Source organism: Accipiter gentilis, chromosome Z (genome assembly GCF_929443795.1).
Source record: "Accipiter gentilis chromosome Z, bAccGen1.1, whole genome shotgun sequence".
NCBI classification, from domain to species: Eukaryota; Metazoa; Chordata; class Aves; order Accipitriformes; family Accipitridae; genus Astur; species Astur gentilis.
The window spans coordinates 34,435,330-34,458,155 of NC_064919.1; the positions used below are offsets into that span (position 1 = coordinate 34,435,330).

At 42.8% G+C, this 22,826-nt stretch overlaps 1 protein-coding gene across 8 annotated transcripts in view; it reads right to left on the reverse strand.

The window, feature by feature from the left end:
- Positions 1–390: 390 nt before the first annotated feature.
- Positions 391–22,826, reverse strand: part of NRG1 (neuregulin 1) — a 472,324-nt gene continuing 449,888 nt past the window's right edge. For 5 of the 8 annotated variants that reach the window (XM_049795863.1, XM_049795862.1, XM_049795861.1 and 2 more), the window contains 7 exons: positions 20,305–20,328; positions 15,627–15,729; positions 12,090–12,216; positions 10,480–10,610; positions 9,784–9,987; positions 5,087–5,695; positions 391–1,321 (listed from right to left, as the gene is read on the reverse strand). In XM_049795863.1, coding sequence (XP_049651820.1) covers positions 1,144–1,321; positions 5,087–5,695; positions 9,784–9,987; positions 10,480–10,610; positions 12,090–12,216; positions 15,627–15,729; positions 20,305–20,328 — 1,376 coding nt within the window. In that variant the 3' untranslated portion in view covers positions 391–1,143. Of the gene's footprint in view, positions 1,322–4,582; positions 5,696–9,783; positions 9,988–10,479; positions 10,611–12,089; positions 12,217–15,626; positions 15,730–20,304; positions 20,329–22,826 lie in introns of those variants that run through there. The other 3 variants (XM_049795860.1, XM_049795864.1, XM_049795858.1) reach the window with 3 other exon arrangements.

Consider the following 22,826-nt stretch of genomic DNA (forward strand, 5'->3'; position numbering starts at 1 on the left):
CTTAGTATCTGATATGCTTTATTGACTGTTACTGAGCAGGGAGGTGACATTTTTGTAGAGCAGGCTCTCACAGCCCCAAGACTGTATGCTTTCGGCCCCCCCCTCCCCCCCTTGAGTAGTAATGGTCAGCATAAAACTAATAATTCTAATTTAAGACACTAAAAATGTTGTACCTAGGAACAAGAGTGTCTGCCAGACACCTCTGTAGGGACGAGTCAGAAAACTCAGGGAACAGTGGTCCACAAAGACAGAACAAGACTGTTACAACAATGTTTGGATCCAGAAAGATGGTGGTTAGTGTCCTGACACAGTCTGCTGAGCAGCTGGGCCAGTACAACACATAAACAATTTAATCCAGCACCTCTTTTACTGCAAATGAATAACAAAACCTTAATAAATCAACAATTACTTATTGCTGTATTTGGGATAATAAATTCTTTAGTTTATCAGTAGCTTGTGGCTTCCATAGCATGTTCTTTGAACAGTTTGCCTTTCAGTTACATCCCCTTTCTCTCCTGAACAATAAATTAGCATTCTTTTTCTTTTAAAGGAAAAGAGGGGAAAAAGAGGATATATTACAATTTTTTTCAAAGCAAAAAGAAAAATGCAACATATTTTTGACATATATCTTAAAATAATATGAGCATAACTTTCTCCGCGTGTTAGATGCCTATGCATAAATAATAAAGGATGTTATTTACAGTGTTACACAATAAACTAAAGAGAGTCTCATTTAACACATAATCCATAAAGACAGTAAATGATGAAAACATCCAAATATGTACAAGATGTATTTACAATAGAATAGAGAATTACAAATGATGATAATTGGCCATGTTCTTTGTCTGCCCTTCTCTGCAGCATTTCATAGGTGCTTTTTTTGTTTCTTACTAGAAGTAAGTCCCAGCTGATGGTACGTAGCCACACTGCAGGGCCAAGAAGTGGTCAACAGGCTGAGAAGTGTGTCCTTTGAGGAGACACAAGTTTGCTATCCTGGATGCTCAGGAAACTGCTTGCAATGTGTGTGAGAGAAGCAGGGAGATGCAGTGTTGTTGTTTTGGAGGACTGGAAAGAGAAGGAGTTTTCCTGTTTCCCTGATAAAGGCAGTGATTCATCTCTTAAACCTGGGGGTGTTGGGGTGGCTCAAGTGAGGAAGGGAATAGCTGGGCCAAGAGGAGGGAGTAGGTTTTTCTCTGTAACATGAGAACATCTGTGCAGCTGTAGTGATTTACACCAGCTGAACAGGTGGGCTCTACCAGGTTGTGCACAACATATTCCAGCTATACACACCTGAAGGAAGCCTTTTATCCTGGAATAATTCCTGCATATAAACACATACACAAGGAAATTCATGGCTCAAGTTAAATGACATGGAAAGGAACCAGGACAATCTGAACAACTCTGCCACCACTGGAATATTTCCCCGCTCTTCAAAGTACATTTCTCCTTGCCATGACTTTCAGCCAAAAGTTGGCAAGGGTTACACAGTGATGGCTCAAGGATGTTGGGACTGCCTAGCTTAGAGGTCCAGGTAATGAAGCGAATATCCCCAATAGGGGAGCTGGCCTTTCCCGTAGGCACTTGCTGGCTCTGCTCCGTGCTGCTGCAGTCTCCAGCCCCTTGGCCAGCAGAAGTTGGCTGCAGCCTGCCAGCAGAACCTGTGGCCATGTAGACTTGCTAACTTTGGGATGTGGACTTGACTGACGCGGAGCACCCTCACAGTGTGCTGAAAGCAAGTCCAGAGGTGAGGGGCCACGTCCTGCTCCCATTTCTGAGTGCCAAGTCAGGGCAATTCCCATAACTCGCTGTTGCATGAATTGTGCTGTAAGGCTGGGTTCTCCCCAAAGACCTAAGGGCTTAGGCAGCCATATCCCCAATTGTATTTTCTTGTTCTTAGGTCCATGTGAAGTCCCCAGCCTAATTTCATGCTTACCCTATAACACCCTACTATATGTACCAGGGGAGGAGGAGCAGGGACTGCACACCACTTTGAATTTGAGGCACTGCAACATGAGAGGTGTGACATTTTCCCCTAGACCTACAGTGAATAAATCTCACATGTACAGCTCCCAAGCATGCAATTGCTCTGCTGCTTTATACTGGCCCTCTATATTAACAACAGTGTTAGTAGTCAAATAATTTACTCCAATTCAAGGCAAGTTCCCTTTCCATCCTGATTAATCTGTCAGGGCTATCACAGACACATCAATGAGAGCTGGTCTTGTAGGTGATCTATACTGGAGGAGATTACAGAAGACCTGTGTTATAATCTATTCTGCCACTAAAATGAGTGATTTGGGGGCAAATCTCTTGCTCCTCTGCCATCCTTTTTCTGTCTTGTCTGTCCTGTAAGATCTTTGCAGTATCAAGAGATCTTAATGCAAGGACAGATTTTCAAGTGCCTCTGGAAACTCAACAGTGCAAATCCTTTGGAAATTGGTGGTCTGCATCAGGAAAGCCCACCTGGCCCTCTGTACTACCGAGCTGCAGGGTTACTGGGGAAGTGGATGTTCTGCTGCATGGGATTGCAGATAAATAGGCATGACTAAAGGGATGAAAATGAGTATATGGTATCTACAATTAGTAGAGAGCTTTTGTTTTGATCTGCAAAGGCAAAGTGTGTTCAAGTACATGCCAGCTAAGGAAAAAATGGCAAAGGAGACTTAAGTCTAGACAGTATGTATTTGACAAACTTTGCCATCTCCATAGAATTCTCAAATAAGCAGTGCTATTTCAGCCACAACGTAGCCCAAAGCTGTGCTAGTTTCCTAGCCTTTTACTTCTACCACCAACATTCTAGCATACAACTTTCTTGTCATCTTCTTCCTATACTAAGGGGGTTTTTTTGTTTGGTTTGTTTTTTTTCCTGCTGAATCTGGTGGTCAGGTAGACTCACCCATGTTCTTACTAATATGATGTGGTTGATTTGTGCAGTGAGCAACTCACTGATTTTTATCATCCTGATAAACAGCTTCATTTACTAGACTTTGCTTTCAGGTCTCAAATCAATAGGACACCTTGTTCAGCAAAAATCTTAAGCGCATGCTTAACTGTGCATGTGCTGGATGTGTCAATGGAGTCTAGCACGTGCTGAAGAGAACTTTTGCTGGGATTAGCATAAGCATATGCTTGAACAATTTACTGAGTCGGGACTTAGTTCCTCAGGTTTACATCTCACAAAATTTTCTTGACTTATTTCTCTTCATTTAACTGGGACCAGAATGTGGCCCAAAGGATGAGTGTAGTTTGGCTGAAATTCTTTTTCTCTTGACATGGCTCTTATTTAAATGAGTCCAATAATACCTGTAGAACATACGTTCTTATTTTCAGAATCCCCAGAGTCTAGGAAAAACATTTGTTTTCCACATCAATCCTGAGTCTATGCTGTGCCAACTGAACACACAACAAAAATCAAAAGAAAAGGCAGAGTGACCCTGACTAAACTGATAGGAATTCAGTGCAAAAGAGGCCATTTGTTTCTGTCTGAATGGATGCAACTGGACTGCTCCAGCACTGACAGCATCCTTGTTCATTGCTAGTCAAAGACTTCAAGGCCATCACTGGCTATATAAACACTGATACCAAATTGCCATGCACACTCCGGCTGTAATCCACAAAGTGTGCTTGCCTTCATAAATGGGTTTTGCATCAGCCTTGCCTCTTTCACCCCAAATAATGGAGTCAATAAAGGCAAGTAGAAATGAACTCCATACTTCTGCTATGTCCTTCCTACTTCCCTACACTTTTTAACCATTCAGCAAATCAGTTCTTCCCTAAAAGTAATTTCTGTGTCCAAGAGTAACCCTTACTCCCACAGCAGCTCTAACAAAGTATTGCTAGAAGCGTGTCAGGGTTCCTTCTGAGGAGGAGAAGAAATGGGAGAAAACTGAGGGGAAACAAAAGGATAAATCATCTATTAGAAATCAACATTAAAAAATAGAGGTGAAAACTGATTGCACTTTTATTAGTGGCATTTGTTTTCCAGCTAGATCTCTTCCTTGCTTGATTACAGATATCTGCTATTATATTTGCCCCATTAACTTAAACTAATATAAATCTTTTTTTTTCTTTTTTCTTTTTTTCTTTTTTTTTTTCCCTTTTTTTTTTTTTTAATAGAGTATTGGGTTCAAAGCCTCAGCTAACCTAAACCCATTTTCTAAGGGATTACTAGAACAATTAACATCTGGAAAATAATGAAATGGCAGCTCCTAGTGATTACAAGCTGACCTCTGATTAATAATATATTTGGTTTAAAATCACAGTATTACTTTCTTTCTATAAGTAACATTATTTAATGCAGGTTGGCTTTTTTTTGTTTTGTTTTGGTTTTTTGTTGTTGTTTTTTTTGTTATCCTGCTGTAATTAATAGTAGCATGCTGTTGGATCTGCTATTATCCCAGTGCTCAAAGAAGCAAACCTTTTGGCTGGCAGAGAGCAGACAAAACTAATTTCGTATACAGAAAGCAAATAAAACTTCTTATAGAAGAAAATATTTTTGTTGTTGTTTTTTTCAGCTTTTTTTTAAATCTTCCCCCCCCCCCCCCCCCCGTGTGTTTATGCATGTGTGTGTGTTTGTGTGGGTTTTTTTTTCTGGTGGGGTGGGTAGGGTGGGAGTGCCATTACAGGGCTTTTTGATCTGGGGATTCTACAACAAGCGACCAGAGGGACTTCTGCAATTCTTGCAAATCATACATCCAGTCATTATAATGCAGTGCACAAAAAAGCCAGGATAACTGAGGGCTGGAAGGTTTTGCAAAATACTATGGGACAGCTATCATTGTAACTGTACAAAACTTGCTCTTAACGTAACATAACATAAAGGCACCATTGATATCTTTCCCCATTTTTGAAATACTGTAAAAAATTGCTACATATGGCACATAACACATTTGTACATACGTATATTTAATTTATAAAAGTTTTTTTTCCTCTCCTGTTTTCTATCAGCGGAATTGCTAAAATAAAATAAATTGTTTAATTTAAAGGTGGAATACTTCATTATATAAAATAAAGTTTTACATGTGAATCTATGTGTTTTATGTTTTATACAGCAATAGGGTCTTGGTTAGCTATCACACTGGACAACCTTGCTTGCAACTCCTCCGGTGTGGAGAAGCGATTTGCTGGGTTAGTCCTGCTTTCAGCCAGCCGGTAGGCAGTGGCCGGCTCCAGATTGGTCGCCACGGGGTTCGGTATGCTCAGGAACGGTGTATCCTCGCCTATTCTTTCGTCTTCGGTTTCGGTCTCAGAGCTGCTGCTCTCAGAGCTTGTGTTGGAGTCCACTTCCACCCTGCTGGAAATATGGCCGTTGGGCTTTGTTCTTTTGACCCTCCGGCTGTTGGTGAGTTTCTTTGGAGGCTCCTGTGCTGGTTCATACTCCTGCGTGGTCTCATACTCCTCGTCCTCCACTATCCGCAGAGGACTTGGTGGCAGGCTGTTGCTCTCGTGGGTGGCATTGTGGTGGAAGGAGTTGAACTGCTGAAGGTGATGCTCATACTTCTCATGTAGTCGCGGTGGGGTCACCAAGAGCAGTGGTCGCTCCTCTTCTACAAAGGGACTCACTGCCACTGACGGGACAGAGATGGTCAAGCTGGAAGCTGGTGGCGACATTTTGGAAGGGCAGGACTTGGGAGAAGTTGGAGTGTGGAAATCAACAGGTGACATGCGAGCTGGTGTGGTCATAGCTGAGACATACCTGAAGAAAAGAGATGGGGAAAGGTTGCGAGCACAGGAGCGGTGGTGACATGTGAACACAGCTGCTCACATGGGCTGGGACGGAAACGGCAGGGACCCCTTAAGATCCCTGGCATCCTCACAATGGGCTACCAGGGAAACCTTCCTGTTGCTATTAATCCTGTAAAACTGCTGACTTATGGGACTCCAGGCAAAAATGTTTGAGCGTGGCAAAGCCCCCAGGTCTGTTCGCCTCAGAAGAGCCATGGAGGTGCTGTAAATTATTTGCCAGAATAACTTCCTGGAATGACTCCAGAAATGGATTTCAGAGAGTGGGGGGCTGCCAGAAACAAAATGCATTTGCAAGTATTTTCTCAAAAGGAAAATGGCTGCTGCACTTCTGGCAGGATATGACCAGAACTTGGAGTGCATGCAAACAGACAGGAGGAGAGAAAGGAAGGAACCGAGGGACAGTCCTCTTGGGGCTTCACCCTCTTCTGACAACCAGACTGTCTCAGGCTAAAGAGAGAAAGCAAAGTTTGCACAAAATCTAGAGCCAGATTCTGCTGATTTTAATCACTGGGGGTAGTCAGAGGAGGATTTGCAGCACTGTCCCAGCAGCAGCTTTGTGCTGCTCCACTTTTTGGGTGCTAGTTACCCTGGCTGGTAGGTCTATCTGTCTGCAAAGAAACATGGTTCATTATTTGTCATCATGTGGGAACAAATGCTGAGAGAGGGGACTGTCTGGCCCAGTGTTCATGATTGCTCTGCAAAATGTGCCCCTATTTCTTCATAAGTTTTGGTGGAAAGGGTAACGGTCAAAGATGATTTCTGAAAATGAAGCTCAGGTGCCAGTACAGAGCTTGTGCCAAAGGAATAGGACAAAAAATGTGAGACTCTCAGCTGATTTGAATCAGCAGAGCTCCATGAGATGTTATAAGGTCATGAGGATTCATGCCAGGTGAGGATCTGCCTGAAACCTCTTGATCAAAGGCACAGCGCCCAGCATGACATTTTGCATGGTTTGGCTTTGCTTTTGTTCTTATCCTAAGTTCACCTGCCTAAATTTCATGTGTCTAAATTTAAAATCTTTCTAAGCTCCCTTTCTTACACAGGCCCATTGAGATAAGTTTTACAGCTATGGTTGAGGAAGTTATTTACTTTTCCGTTAGTGATTTGTCTATCTGAGTCTGAAATTACCAAAATAAATCTGAATCCAACTTTCTTATCCAATCTATGACACAGTTGCATATATTACACTTGATTAAAACAGAGTTATTGGATAAAAGAGAAACCAGGACAGATCCTGAACTGAGGTGTAGTAGAGTAAATTGATTTCAGTAGAGGCACATTGATTTACATCAACTCAGGAACAGAAGAAAGAAGAACAAAGCTGTAGTTATGCATGGGAACTAATCAAGTTGGTTGCTAGTGAGAGCAGAGGGCAATTAATAGGTCTATGCATTAGATGAATGAAGCCATTCTTTATTTTTCCTTCCACAAGTGAACTTTGCATCCCTTTTGCATTTTTAAATAGGCATTGTCTGAAAAAGTGAAGCCTTTCAACTTCCCCAGCTGGTACAGTGTTGGATGTACATCTTCCTGACACACTGGATTTTAGCTAAACTGATTCAGTTAATGCAGTGTTAATTAAATGTGTTCAGCATACTGTGCATGCTTCCATCAGTGTCAAGTTACTCATACTGGGGTGTTGTGCATTCACACATTTCTGGTGTATTCCCCCACATCATAATGGGCCAGTGCTAACAAGCTGCTGTCCACAAGCTGGGGCACAGGAGCCAAATACATGCAGCTCTAGCCCATCCCAAAATGAAGGTTAAAAGGCGATAGATTTATCCAGCTCCATGGTCAACAAAAGGTAAACCATACTGGCTCGGTGGAAGGGGATCAGAGTGTATCCATGGCCAGCCAACAAGCATTGACTTGTTACATGCTGCAAACTTCATCATAAGAGTCCAGCCTTTTGTGCAGAGATGGTGGTTTTTGATCTTCTCTCCTGTAAGATGGCTAAGGACTTTCTAAAATACAGGTGCTTGGGTCCTCTGCTTGTGTAAACAGGTGTCAGGGCATGGGATCCAACAAATGGATCGGGTAATGCAAAAGACGCTATCTCAATGTCTGTTCTATTTAATTTCAAAATTGTGAACTAGCTGGGGGACTGGAGGGTGGAGGGAACACAGCCTTGATCTACCATTTCACAGCATAGCAACATTTGATGGCTTCAGGAAGTAATTTGTCAGCTCATACATTCCTTTATATTTCAGAGTCATTTTTAGTTGCAAATAACTCTCATTTTCCCCCTTATATACACACACATACACACAATCCATCTCAGAAATAATCTGCCATGAATTTCCTGCTTGCTAAAAATAGATAAGGCCTAATTTAATGCCCAGGGAACTATCTTCTGCATTACAAATTCACGGTCATTTCAGGCACAGGCTAGGCCATCGATGCCTGGTGAATTATCACAGAGGTGTTGCTGCTTTTCACCTGTAGCATAATCTTCAAGAAACACAATAATTGATGAAATGCCTTCTTTCTTCTCATCAAAACAGAAAGGCACATGCTCCTTTCCCCCCTGCTAAAATCTGAACAGCTCATATCAGACTGATGCTCCACAGTGTCCCAGGCAATGTGGGAAGATAGCGCGAATGATCTTCGTTTCTCACATGCAGATGCCCAAATATATTAAGCTGTAATACTCACCATCAGTGGGCATGCGGCCGTGCATCCTGGACAGTTCCCAGGCAGGAGACAATGTGGTATTTACTTGTATAGGTCCTGATCCAGCAAAGCACTTAAGCACATGCTGAGCTCTACCCACGTGAGTAATCTCGCTGATTTCAACAGGGCTACTTGCATGATTAAAAGTTAATCTTGTTGAAGTGCTCTACTGGACTGGGGCCATGGCTGTTTATGTATGTGAGCCACCTATCTTGAAATTAAATTCCATGGTAAATAACATATAACTTTGTTATAAGGAGAAAGCCAGTTCACTATCCTTAGTTGTCCTACAGACCTTATTCAGAGAACCCTTAGCCATCATACCTTATCCTGCTGCTAAGCAATTGTTCTTTGTGCAGCAGAGGGAGTACCACAGAAATGGCTTTTGCTGTACTTGCACATTCATTTTTCTGGAAACCTCAATTTGTCTCCTACACAACTCGGCCTCCTTGGGGAGTGCCTGGATGCATTTTTGACATCATGGACATCCCACAAGATCAAAGCCCTTGTGATTTCACAATGCTCAGAGAATTGGTTCAGTAACCCTTTGCTTTCCTTTTCTTCTGCCTCTGACTGTTGGGAACAAAGCTCTCTTTAAATGTCTTGTTTCTTCTCAGTCTTTCTTTTGCTACTCTGGGGCCATCCCATGCTCTTGAGATAAAATCCTAGCCTAAAACTGAGAAGACTTTTTCAGTAAAAGTTTTCTTACAACTGATGCACTTCAAGGCAAACAGTAAGTACTGATGAACCAGTCTTTTCAGAGAAAAAATTACTTAGTTGGAAGACTCCTGGCCAGCTTTATTTCTAACTACTCCTGATTTAATAATGAGCTGGCTTTTTCTGGCTTGCACTTTGTGTTCCTTGCTAATAAAGCGTCAAGGTGAAATTTTGTAGGAGATAATGGGTTTAGGAGCTGGAATCCCCCAGAACGTAGGTAGTGGCAGAATTCCTATACTGCTTAGGAGTCCTTAGTGCCCTCCTATGGTTCAATACATTGCTTTCTCCCCACTTTTTGTTTCTCACAAAATCCCTCAGTTTTCTCACTTGCTTCTTCTAAGAAACTGATAATTAGGCAAAGATCCCTTCTTACTTTACAATGGAAATTTCTGACAAATGACTTCAGTGGAGCTTATCCAAATGTGAACTCCTGGCTATTAGGAATAAATCCAGCAGAGGCAAGAAGGGAAGAAATGCTTTTGGTAGACTTTAAACTACTACCAAGCTCTCCACCTTATGAATGAGGAGATGCACTCTGTAGATGAACAGCTGCACTGTTGGGTTTCTTCCTGTGCTCCCAGGCTTTGAAACCATCTGGGAATACCAGGCCTTGTCAGCTGAAAACAATGAGGTGGTGTGTCCTACCTTTCACTGTGAGGAGAGTCTCGGTAGGAGTCAGGGGTCTCTCTCGCATGCCGGAGGAAGCTGTTGCCTTCTCGTGGCCCACTGATGCCACTGAGGCGGCCCCGGGGCCCCGCTGGGCTGGCGTGCCTGCTGTTCTCCATGGAGGAGCTGATGAGCACCGAGTGGCTTTCAGAGAGGATGCTTTCGGTGTGGCCATTACTCCAGCTGAAGAAAAGCAACCAGGAAAGGAGAAGAAGGGAGGGGAGCATGAGAGGATTGTTTGGTGGCAAATGCAGATGAGCTGAAGTTTAGCCAGGGGAAAGGAAGGGCTCTGTTGCCATTCAGGATGTGCAGTGTAACCTTTGGGTTGGCAACCGGGGCTGCAGTATTATGTGAATTGTATGAATCTACATGCATCAAGACGATTTTGAATGTGTGTATAAAAGGAGAGGGAAGGAGGGTTTTCCAGTCACCAGGACTGTTGCTGATTTAGCAATTGCATATACTAAAATTCACTGTAATGGTATTGGAATGCCATTCAGTCAATAAAGCTCTTCGTAAATTCCTGGAAAGATCATTAGTTAGGTGACATGACATCAAAAAACACTACAAAGGGAGCATAGATTTTTCTGGGTTTGTTTTTTTACACATCTTTTTGATTTTGCAACAGCAACAGATCAGATATTACAGGTGCTGTTTTCCTTCCCACTCCAATACCTGTGGCTGGGTGTCTGGGTGACCGTCACGGAATGATGTGTTGTTGAGGTGTAGTGGCTCGTAGAAAATGATGTCTCTGTTTCTCGCTCGATGACATGCTCACTGGAGATTACGTTTTTTGAAACGTACTGCTGAAAAAACCCAGACAAACCACAGGTTTACAAACTGTAATTCACAGCACATTTGCAGACATAATTTCCAGTCCCTCCCTCCTTCCCCCCAAGTCACAGTTTTTCACACATGCCAAAGCACAAACTTTGTCACTTAAATATAGGCAGAAAGCACAGTGACACACTCAAGCACATCCATGTACACCTCTGTGTACATACCCCATCTAAACTCAAAGTAGGAGGAAACAAATGAGGAAATTAGCAAAGGTGTGGCTCCCAATCAGGCTATAAACAACACACATATTTAACAAGGGATGAGAAGTTCTCATGGATAGAGACCTGGAAAGACAACCCCCCCTTTACTACCAAATGCATCAAAAAACCTGTTCTCTGATGGAGAAGACAGCAGTAGTTAACAGTAGCAATGGTTCATTGCAGGATAAGAATCTGGGCAGGAAATGGCTATGTTCAGTGCCCATGGATGCAGCACCAGGGCAGAACTATTCATCAGGGAATGATCTGCAGAATTGGCCAAAGCCTCCTGTGATGGGGCTGGAGGTGTGCAGTGCCCAACCTCCCTCACAGCTTTCGTCTGGAGCCCCCCCAATGCTGTTGCTGGTAGGGCTGTCCACTCTCCTCAGTGGGCACTCCTGTTTTCCCCTGTCTTAATTATCTGACCACGGATTTAGGTCCTTTGAGGGGAAATATTGGAAGCTGAGCTCTTCTGAAAAGGTGTCTTGGCCTTAACCAAGGTCAGTGGGAGTGCTGCCATTGACTTAGTGGAGCCAGGGCTCACCCCTGCAATGAGCTGGCATGAATATGTACAGTGATGGTGGAGCAGGAGAGCATGGATGGCTCGAGGTGGCAGGAAGCTGGCATTCCCTATGGGTACCACGCTTTTCTGGGAAAGGGAGGAGAGGAGGAAGCAGCAGCATGAGCCCTGGCCTCTAAGGCCAAGGGGCTTGGCTAAGGGGTTAGTTGAAGAGTAACTCTGCTCTCCTCTGACAAATGGCTGGGGGATGCTGGTGGAGTATCTGCCCCAGTCCTGTGTCCTCAATCACTGCTACTGTCCAGGTGAGATCTTCATTCAGACTTTTACCCGTGAGTTCATAGCATCACATTCATGACCTGAGGGGGCTGTCCCTGCTCACCAACCATCAGGCCAAGGGCAGTAGGAAGAACAAGACATGTGTTTGAAGAAATTGATCCCTACAGCACTTGGCCCTGCTGTAGAGCCATTAGTATTTTTTTCTGAGGCATTTTTCTTGCTTTTGGTGTCCTAGATCCACAGGCACAGCTGCAGCACTGCAGCATGCCCCAGTAAACTGGCCACCTGCAGAAATGTATCTAATTTTACTGCGTATTTTTTGCAAAGTCCCTAGCTGTTTCTGGGTGGAGAAAGCAAAGAGAATTCAGTCACCAGTCTGCAGCAGATAGAAGTTTAAAAGCTGGGGGGGTGAGCTTTGTTGTGGCACTGGCAGCCTAGGCAGTAAAACCTACGTTCACCAGCTGGACATTATCCGGTGGCGGGTTGGGGTGGTGTGGCCCATTGGCCAAGTTCATCACATTGTTCCTTTCCGAGCGCAGGCTCTGTCGAATGCGGTCATGTAACTTTTTCCTCTGCTTCCTGTGCACGAAACACGGAAATGACTTTAATAGACAAAGGGAAAGCAGCTGCACCTTTCAGCATGTTGATGATGATGATAATAATAAAACATCGCTTTTTTTGCCAGCACTTTCCCCATAGCTGCAAGAACTCAGAGTAACTCTGAAGACCGCAGGTCTAATTGCAGCTGGAGCTGTGGGGACCTGTGGAGGGGGAAGGATGTGTGGGAACCCTTCCAGGAGTCAGCAGGCCACAGAGGGATGGGAAAAAGTGTGAGGAAGAGGGAAGTCATGTCTCAACCATGTTCCATCTCCGAAGGAGCTCTTTTCTGCACTTAGAAGGGAGGGGGAGAGATTTTAACCGAGCCATCTTGACACCCTCACTGCAGCCACAGCCAGGTTTCTGACAGCCCACCAGGTTACACTTCTCCATTCACCAGAGGGAGTCAAGGTGGCTTTGCCTCTGAGCTTGCTTGCAGCCACTGGAAAACATGGCGAGTGCCGCAATCTTTGTGATGAGGCAGCTACGCTTTTTTGTGTGGGATTTTCCCCTACCTCAACAGTGCACTTCAAATACATAAATCTATCAAAGAAGTGAAAGCTGCAGAGGAAGCACCAGAAATCCAAAGTGAGTGTGTGGGTGAGGTATGCCTGAGCCTGCAGCCATCCTGGCAGCTCTGGAAGGTTTTGTTACAGCATCATCAGATTAACTCTGGAACCTAATGATTACCAGGTGGATGCCAGGGCTGCTAATGCATTCAGTAGAACCATCCATCAAGCACATGTACTAATAGCATGGTCTCTGGCTGACTTGGATGCTTCTACTGTGCCCTGTCCTCAGCTGCTCCTTCCCCAGTTGCTAATCCTTCCAGCTCTCCTCAAGAGAACTTTCAGGAGATCATTACAGGCTGTCAGTAACAAAACTTGCAGCATAGTAAAACCTGGTGCTGTGAAGGCCATGCAGAACACACTAAATAGAACACCAAAATAAATAACTGAGGAAAGAGCTATTCAATTTCAGACTTAATTTATCAATATTCCCCATTTTTTTCTGATTATACTGGAGAACTTCCACCATCCTGCCACAGAATCCAAGGAAATGAAAGGAGGATGCAGGCTCCAGCGCACTTCAGACTGCATATGACCTTGGCTGTGGCAAGAACTAAAATACACACAATTCCCTAAGCCGTAGATACATTTGGCAGGGTAGGACAGCGTAAGATATAACCATTTTCAATCCTGTTTTGAACTCAAGGGGACTATTCCAAGCTTTCCAAAAAGGAGAGGGGAGGGAAAACAATAAATATGTTGAAGCTTGATAGCCAGGGAAGCATAAAGACAACGAAAACATGACTTGACATACTGCATTTTACATATTTTCTCTGTGTGTATGTGCCTGGATAGTGGAAGATGTTTAATTTATGTCCCTCCACATGAATGGTATAAGCAGACATGGCTGCCTTGCAAATGCTCCTGTCTCAGCAGGACACAGTCCCTGTCCACATGGGCTTTGTGTTTGGAGGATAACCAGACATCATCTTAGGACACACAGGTGGTTAAGGCTGATGGAGAGTGCAACGCCAGAAGATATCTGAGCAGCTATCCAAAGACCTGCCTGGGCTGAGAAGCAACACAGGCAAGGGTTTAACTTGGTTTCACTGCACCCCTTCATGAGACCTTGGAGACCATGGGAGCTGAGGACAACCCACGTCCCCTGATATGGTAGAGAAAGTGGGGTCAAGAGGCAGTTTGAGTTCATCATATATGGGTCTGAGATCCTGGCACATACTGCCTGGGAATCTGTCCCTAGGAAATCACATTACTTCCCACCTTTAGTGATCAACATATTCACATTTTGCATGCTTCCATGTGCACCGTTTGTCCTCTAGTAAAAGGACACTAACTAAAAAAAGAAATTACTCCAGGAAGCCGAGAAGAAAAAGTACTGGGAAAGCTAATATGTACCTCACTTATTCTGAGAAATCTTTCCCTTAACATAAATTACTTGCAAATAAAGCACCTCTGAGTTAAGACTCAGTGTCAAAGACATTGCCTTAGCATTTGACCAGCAGTATCTCTTGCAAAGAGACCAACAAAATCTAAGCCATTATATTTTTATTTAGTGTGTTCTCCTAACACCATTCCAGGATTTTCCCTGGTTTCTTGGTTTTCCCCTATTAGGAGGAAAGAGCATGTGGGGAACATCTCACAGATAGCAGTCTGGCATTACTGCTGCAATTGGAGGGCCATGAACTGGCAGCTCACTTTCACTTTCATCAGCTGTGTTTGAAAACATTTCACTTTTGGCTGGCAGTGATCGCTGATGTCTGGGACAAATTGTGACAAAGCATCCAGAGTCCTGATGGATTCTGGGAGCTCTTTATATAGAAAACTATACTTCAGGACCCTGACTAAACGTTTGTTGAAATTCATGGGGATGTCTTGGCTGATTTCGATGAACTTTGGACCAGGAAATTGTTCAGCTGCCCTGGCTTGCCAGTTGTCACTTCTAAAAGTAGTAATTGATCTAATTCTTTATTACTGTTTCAGTCGTTCCCCACTGACCACTGGCACAAGGTTGTGGGTTGGACCAGTGTGTGTGTGTGTGGCTGGATTCTCATGGCGGGGGGGGGGGGGGGGGGGGGGGGATGATTTCCCTCCTCCACCCCCTTTTAACCCATGTATTATTGCTGGGGTTTACAAGGAAAACCAATAACCTAACTGCCAATCAGGCCCTGCGACAGTAAATCAGGTTTATACAAATGTGGAAGATTTATGATAAGGGTTCTCTGTGTTTTCGTGGTGAGATTTATAAAAGCAGCCAGAAGTTTTGGAAGCACAAATTCTGCTGATGTTCAGTGTAATTTATGGTCCAGAGTGCCTCATGCGTGTTTGAGAGTCACCCCCAGTAATTTACAGAGACTCATAGAATGCATTTAAGTGCCTACTTTTGCATTGGGAGCACTTTCACATTCGTTTCTTTGGCCTTTGGTGTTTAGTAACTTTTAGCACCATTAATCTTGCCTCAAGTACAAACAAACTAGGCTGATACATAAAATTTACTGCTGCAGAGCAACATGATTCCGGTGTTGGGGTTTGTTCCTTTCCAGTTGGGGAAACCAGCTGGAATGGGTGACAGACAAAGAACTGCAAGAACTGCAAGTCAGTGAAATTTGCTCAAGTCACATTTGAAGGGTGAGAAACCTTTCAGATACCTGTCTTAGATACCTGTCTTATCTTTGCATTACTGAGGGACATAGAGACCTGCACCCCTCTGATTGGGACCAGAGCACCCTGGCCACAGGTTTGTCTCTTCAGCTCACCTCTGGAGAGACCCATATACAACGTTACGCTCAGAGGATTAGAAGCTACAGTCAACTGGGAAGGCCCTGACCAACAACCATAGATATAAAAAAGAAGAGAAAAGTTTACTTGGTTTTGCAGTAGGCCACCACACACATGATGCCAACTACTAGAAGGGCAATGCAAATGCCAGTTATGGTCAGCACCCGTTTCTGGTACAGTTCCTCAGCTTCTAGAAAGGGACAAAAACAGAGAAGGTCACAACATGGGAGAATGGCTAGGCAAGGAGCACACAGGCAACAGCTGGCATGCTACAAACCACTGCACAGATTCACACAGCCACACGGAATCACAGACACTACACTTCAGGCAGACTCATTATTGATTGCAAGGAGAACAGGACTACACCATAAGCTCTTAACACAGTACTGGAGACAAGCAATCATTCGTACCATTACAGTCAAAAGTAATTTTTTTTTTTGTTTAAGTCAACAACCATAATATCTAAGAAACAACTTCACAACTGACAAACACTCAGCATTTGCTGGAAATAAAAATGCAATGCACTAAGGTAATAAGATGAACTTGCAAATGCTGTGGAAGTTTTACTCTGCAAAGACAGCTGGAATGAAGGCCAATTTTATGGGCCTTAAGAGAAATTTATTTTCTTATTATCTCTTTTGGGTTGTTTTCATATCCAATGTCCCTCTGCCCCCATGTCAATTTATATCTCAGTTGTCTTTACAGATAGATTTCAAAATATCCTTCTACATTTGAGACAAGAGCTTGGCTTGTAATTATATCATCAATGGAAATGAAGACAGGTTTTGAGCTCTGGTCATAAAATTCAGACTCTTTCTCCAGTGCTCCTCCAAAAACACAGCAATATCAACAACTGGCAGTGCCTTGTATCAGAGAAATGTTGGGTTTCTACTTGCATCTCTTTGTGTCCAGTAAAGGAACTGTTCTATCTAAAGCAGCAGCTTGCTCAGTGATGACAACTTGTTACCGATCTCTTTCATCAGAGATATTTCACTATTATAAAGATGTTAGTAGCACTGGTAATGTTTGGGTTGGAGCTATCCATGCATTCCAGCCTCACTCATGCTTGGCAGAGAGCATCACTGCGTGCTGTGCTGGGGAAACATTATGTAAGGAGTGTTGAAACAGAGGCACGTTCTGTGTTGACACTTTATGGATGTGGATTTGCATTCCTGCTTTTAGGACAAAAATGGGTGTCTAGCTTTTCTTAAGTCTTATTTTTGATTAAGCAGACAGCCCAGAAAACTTGCTCTGGAGTATCCAGACCAGATGGCGGCCTTTAGTCAGACTGCAATATTGACCACAGTTGCAATACCAGTAGGTGATTAAAAATAAATGAACGAATAAAGCTTCACACTACTTTGGGATAAATGCCAGCATTATTCCTGCTGAAAGGGACTTGCATGAACACAAAAGGTCTGTGGGGCAATTCACCAGGAGGTACAGAGATGCACAACGGTCCCTCACATGTGCTATGAGTCTCTGTCCATCCTTAAATGATGTGCTGTCATAAAAGTCATGCTGGAAAATGCTCCCTACTGAAGAGGGAGCAATCCTTCCTCCAATGTCTTTCCTGGGCTTTTCTAGTTTAGTTTTAAAGTTGCTGTGGGAAAATGGTAAATATTCCATGCAACAAACCACAAAGCAAAAAGAAATCTTAATTCCTCTGATACAATGCACCTTACCATGGAATGAATTTGTCCTACAAGCCAAACCCCTTGTAAACCAAAACACCAGCAAACACATCATGAGCATTGTCAGACAAAATTAATAGCACCGATTATAAACAAGGTGGGGGGTGGGGTGGGGGAGGTGGGGAAGAAGTGAGTTCAGTAAAACTAGGATGCTGCAAAAATGTATTAAAGAAAACAAAAATATAACTCCAAGAACAGAAAGTCAAAAAAGGTAAGGAAGAAATGGTTGAAGTTCCAAATGAAATGAAACAAAACGAAATGAAACCAAACCAAACCAAACCAAACCAAAACAGGACAAAGAGAAAAAGAGGAAGGTGAAATATAGGGAAAGATAGGGTTAAAGGGTTGAGAAGTCAACTGCAGGCCTGGCACAGCATGCTTGATACTGGAAAAAAACAGAGTGAAGAAATGCTTGGGGACGAAAAAAAAGGCTGAAGCAGAGTGTGAAGGGATTTCTCATACAGCATAACTCCTTGCCTAGGCTAGTTAGTGGCACTTAATCCCCTTCTCATTTTTGCCCCTTCTGAAAGCGCTTATTAGTTAGCCATGGAAATGGTGTATTACGAGGATGTCACAGGAAACAGGAGAATTGAGCTAAGCAATTTAGGGGCAAATTTTAAATGTTTTGAATTATTCTCTTTTCTTTTGTTCATGCTGTCAGCTGTTAGCTTGTGAAAGCAAAATGAATAAGGACGTATCAACCCGTTTTTCTTGGAGGAGAAAGGAGAGGAGGAAGAAGATTAATTAACAGTGCAAACTCTGCTTGGTTGTTTATACCCAGGAAAAAATTGCACTGACTCCAGCAGGCCCGCTCCAGGGTGAGGCTGTTTTAAATGAGCTGGGTGGCTGGCCAGTGATGGATCTGCTAAGGCTTCCAGTGGGTTGAGGCTTGTCGCTTGTGTGTTGGATGTCCCTGGGCTCGCACCCACTGCAGGTGATGGGGGTGCAGCAAGGGAACAGGGCGGTGGGTGCAGCCCTGAGCAGTGCTCCTTGCACTGGCATGTCTGCTGGGACTGTAGGTCTTGAGAGACACAGAGAGGTAAACCCCGGAGTCTGCTTTCATTGCCTTAATTCCCTCCTGTCCCCTTTGAAATGAGTCCCATAGGAAGATCCAGCTTGACATGGTGTGCATGAATGGTGGTGCCGCCATGCCCTCCCTCAAGTCACAAGGGGAATGGCTGCCTGGGAAGGCAGAGGCCTCCGGGCATATCTTGTCTAGTAAACCCACAAACTCCCATGTAAACCTGGCTGTGCTCCTGGCTGACAGTGTCTCCCTACCTGGGACAGCAAGGACCGACTGGGGGATGTCCAGGTGTCCTGTGGGGATGGGGACAGGGATCCTGGCCATGGATCTGGAGGTGGCATGGTGCCTCATGATGAGCCTTGGCCTCTCTGTTTAAGGCCAGAAGAGTTTGTGAAGCAGGGACTGAACTGCCATGGGGCCCTTGCAGTTATACTGGGTCTCACCCCAAAACTGCCCTCTCTTTCTGACCAGTGTTAACATTTACAGAGCCAGTTAATGATGCCCAGCCAAATAACATGTGCCGTGTTTGCAGTGGTCATTGAACTAGCTTGAAAAAAATAATACCAGCCTTAGGGAAAAATCTGTAGAGAAAAGTATGTGCAGTGAGAATTTAGAAAATGTTTTAGCCTGTTAAGTATTAAAAATCATTTGAATACATTTTTTCCCCCTGCATAATGCTAGGAAAATCAAATCAATGTGAGACTTAAATCAAGATATTAAATCCCTCTATGTGCAGCCTTTCGAATATGCACATTATGCAATTAATTTCACATCATCCTAATTTATACATAATTGATGACATATATGGTCTTAAATTTGCTCTGTTTTAAAGTTTTTCTTCTTACAGGTCTCTGGGGATTTTGAAAAGAATTTCATTCCAAGAGGTGGTTCCGCTGATGTAATTTCATATATAAAGCCAAATTTGCAAGTCAGTTTTCTAAAGAATTTTAATTTAATTCCTCATATGTTAATGTAGCCATATATCTTCTACTATGATCTAGTACTTATGAGCGAGAATTAATATTACCTTGTGATAATAATAATAATAATGATAAGCTGGGTTGTGAGAGATTTTTTAAATTTGCACTTGTAATGGGTTTTCCACAGTTCACAGCTTAAGCTAATGACATTTTGTGGGGGCATTTTTAATAAGAACATGAACTAAAGCTGTGTGAAAAGAATCACTGGCTGTTTTTCTTCATTTGCCGACAATTTTAGGAGGTTCCAAACTAAAACTGACCTGAATTCCAGGCTAGCCTATTCGAGAGATGCATTATTTGTGTCCTTGATTACTAAATTTTAGTCAGATAAGTACAGTCTATTCATGAAGAGGACTTACAAGACCTATTTCTATTATATTTAAGCTGAAGTGTAAAAATAGTACACACTGCCAATATTCTTGCTTGGGTCCAATATGAGTTTGGTATTAGAAATATTGAATATATTTGCTGACTTGAGGATCTGGAGTCTAGCTGTAAACCTTTACTTCAGTTCACTTCTAGTTTACAGACCTAGAAATTAATGTATATATGCATACCATTTACAAATATGTGTATGCATCTGATTTACATACCTAGCTGTGGGTTTAGACATAAAACTTTACTTGGAAACCAGAGCTCAAAACTGTAAATCTGCAGAATTTTAAGTGGCCATAACAGTTTATCTTTTTTTATAGACTAGTTAGTTAGTCATTTTGCTTAATGCTTACAGTGTTTCCAAAATCCGTCAACCCTAGAAGAACTTAGCAAAAGCAAATGTCAAAACAGTCAAAATTACACAGCAGAAAAATGAATGTACACTATGTTATGAATACTTCAGTAATTACTAGAACTCCTTAGGTCTGGAATATCCTATCACTATTATCATTTTAGTGACCTGATCTCTGCTAACATTTTGACAAAGGTTGTTGTTATAGCTGTATGATCCCTTCTAAAGCATAAAGAAATTGGTTAGGAATTGAAAAGGGGAGGTGGAGAAAAAAAAATAAAAATGGGTTTATCTCTCAGGCTCTAAAATCTGTAGGCTAAAAGGAATGATTGGTCCATACCCATAAATTCAATCCCAAGATGCTCTGCCAATGCAGAAAGTTGACAAAAAAAGAAAGAAAAAGGAGAAAGTTTCAGAAAAGAGCAATACACTGTACTCAAAAATAAATCATATATGAGAATTACAGCTATTCTGTGCCTGCACATGAAATATAGGGAAATGGGGCATGTGGTTACATAGGCAGTGCTCAAGTGTGCCTCTGTAAGCTACATGACCAGAACTTCTACAAGGGTTACACACCAAAATACATATGGGGGATCTGAACAGCCACAGTGCAGGGAATGCTGCAGGAACCATTAACCCTTAAAAACCTGACTCAGATGAAGGGGGCTATGGCTTGATGACGCCATGTGAAACAGCTGATTGTTTTTAGTTGGGACCATGAGAGCACAGGGACGCATTACAAGGGGTAGCTTTCCCCTGCAAATGGGTCATGCATTGCTCTTCCTTCTGGCCCTGCTCCTGTTGCCAGTATGCAGCTCTTTGCTCTTGTGGGTTGCAACCTGGAAGTGGCTGGGACTGTTTGCTCAGCAGTGGGACCCCTTCTCAGCTTTGCAAACTGACTGCAGGAGGGCTCTCATTTCTGGAGAATGAGGAGCCAACCCCTTTTACCCTGCCTTTGGGCTGCACTGCCTCGGACCAACACTTGCTGGCTGGTTGGATGCACCCTGAGGTGCAGGGGCTGATACTGCTTACATGGATCACCTGCCTAAATTATCACCCCCAGGCCCCAGCAGCCAGGGGAGAAGAGGAACACAGGTTTCCCTCCAGCAGGTACCCTAGAAGACACTTCCCACAGGGCCAATACCATAACCATGGTAGCTCTCACTTTCTTTATCTTTGTGTGCTGTGAAATTTAAATCCAGTCCTAATTTTCTGACAAAATGGATATTTTATGTAGTTTGTACACATGGGGAATGCCAATTCTTTCCTGTTAATCAGTAACATTTTAAGGGTTAAGTAAGGTGGAATCCATTCAGGTCTCTTTCCTGAAGAGCCAATATTACATGCCTACATGAACACTGCTAATGATATACATTAGTTGCATAGAAAGCTTGGTTAAGTCTTCAATAAAATGAATGACATGCCCATGCACATATATTGCTGTATTTATGCCTCCTTATAGGTAAGACGCCTAGCCTGGATGTAATTTAATTATACGGGAAGTCACTCATATCATGCAGTTTCTATTTCAAATAATTCAATGGGAAGTTGGTACTTAAAATGGGAATATAATTCTGGCTGAAAGCCCTAACAAGAAAACATGCTGAAGAAACATGCATTGCTTATTCAAACCTAGATGTCATGTAGCTCTTATCTACCTTTGCTATTGCTAGCTACATTCCCTAGACCTGATTAAATGAAAGCAGAATATCCCAACACTTCTCATTTTATAAACAGGTCATTATTTTTGATCTTTTCCTATTTAACCCAATATTGTTGCATACTTTTTACGTGCAATGTGGTTTCTATTGAATATTTCTCCAGGTACTCTAAGAAGAAATACAATTAATTACTTTTAACAAGACAGTTTTCATTCTGGACGTGATTTTTGTGAGGGCAGTATTGGAAGAAATACATGCTTGGGAAGATGGTGTTTTTCCAAAAAGTGACTTACAAGTACAACTCATTGGATGTATTGTATCATGCTGGGGTCCAGGGTCTACAGAACAAGAGTATGATGCCTGGAAATGCTGGAACAGGTCCTCCAGGACTGGATGCTGTTTCATGAGTGGTGTGACACAGCTGCTGAGCACCCAAGATTTTGGGGTGGCTACTCCATAGAGATAGATGGGTGGATAGCCTGGGGATACGGTGCTGCCCAGTGAGGGCACAGTGAGTACAGTTGCAGGTTTTGTGTGGAGACCTTGCACCTGACAAGGGAAGGACCCATTTGGATCAACCACATGCAGCAGCAGAGAAATTCAGGGAGACCAATTTCACCTCTGAAGCATCAAGCTGCCTAGTTTCCTAAGTCATTGCTTAGTTTTCTTATTAAATGTGTTCTGTGGGTAATAAGAAATTATAAAAAAAATTTCTTTTTCATGTAATTTGAATTGAAAACAAAGTAAAATCCCCCAAAGTATCACAGAACATAAACCCTACATGTTGGCCAATTCTGCTTGAGAGGCTGGGATGCTGCATCTCTTCGTGAGGCTTAGGATTCACTTTGGAGCCTAAATCTTGATTCATTTCAGTCGTACTCAGTCTGAAAAATCAATTCTGAACTTGGGATGTTGAGTCCTATGGCTTCTGTAAAAGTGTTATCCTACAACTGGTTAGAGTCTCAGAAGTACAGAAAATGTCCTTTCTTAATTACAGTATTCTATCATAGCAATTTTAGCATTTAATGAGCATTAACTGACCAGTTGATAGTGAAAAACTTTTCTTTAACCTTGAGCAGAAGACAGACAATGACATTTTTCAAATCTGTTTGCATCATTTAGGAGTCTTGGTATCAGCAAATAAAGAGTACAATTTGGGTGCTGAAAGGCTTTAGAAAATGAAAATTTCAGGTAAGAT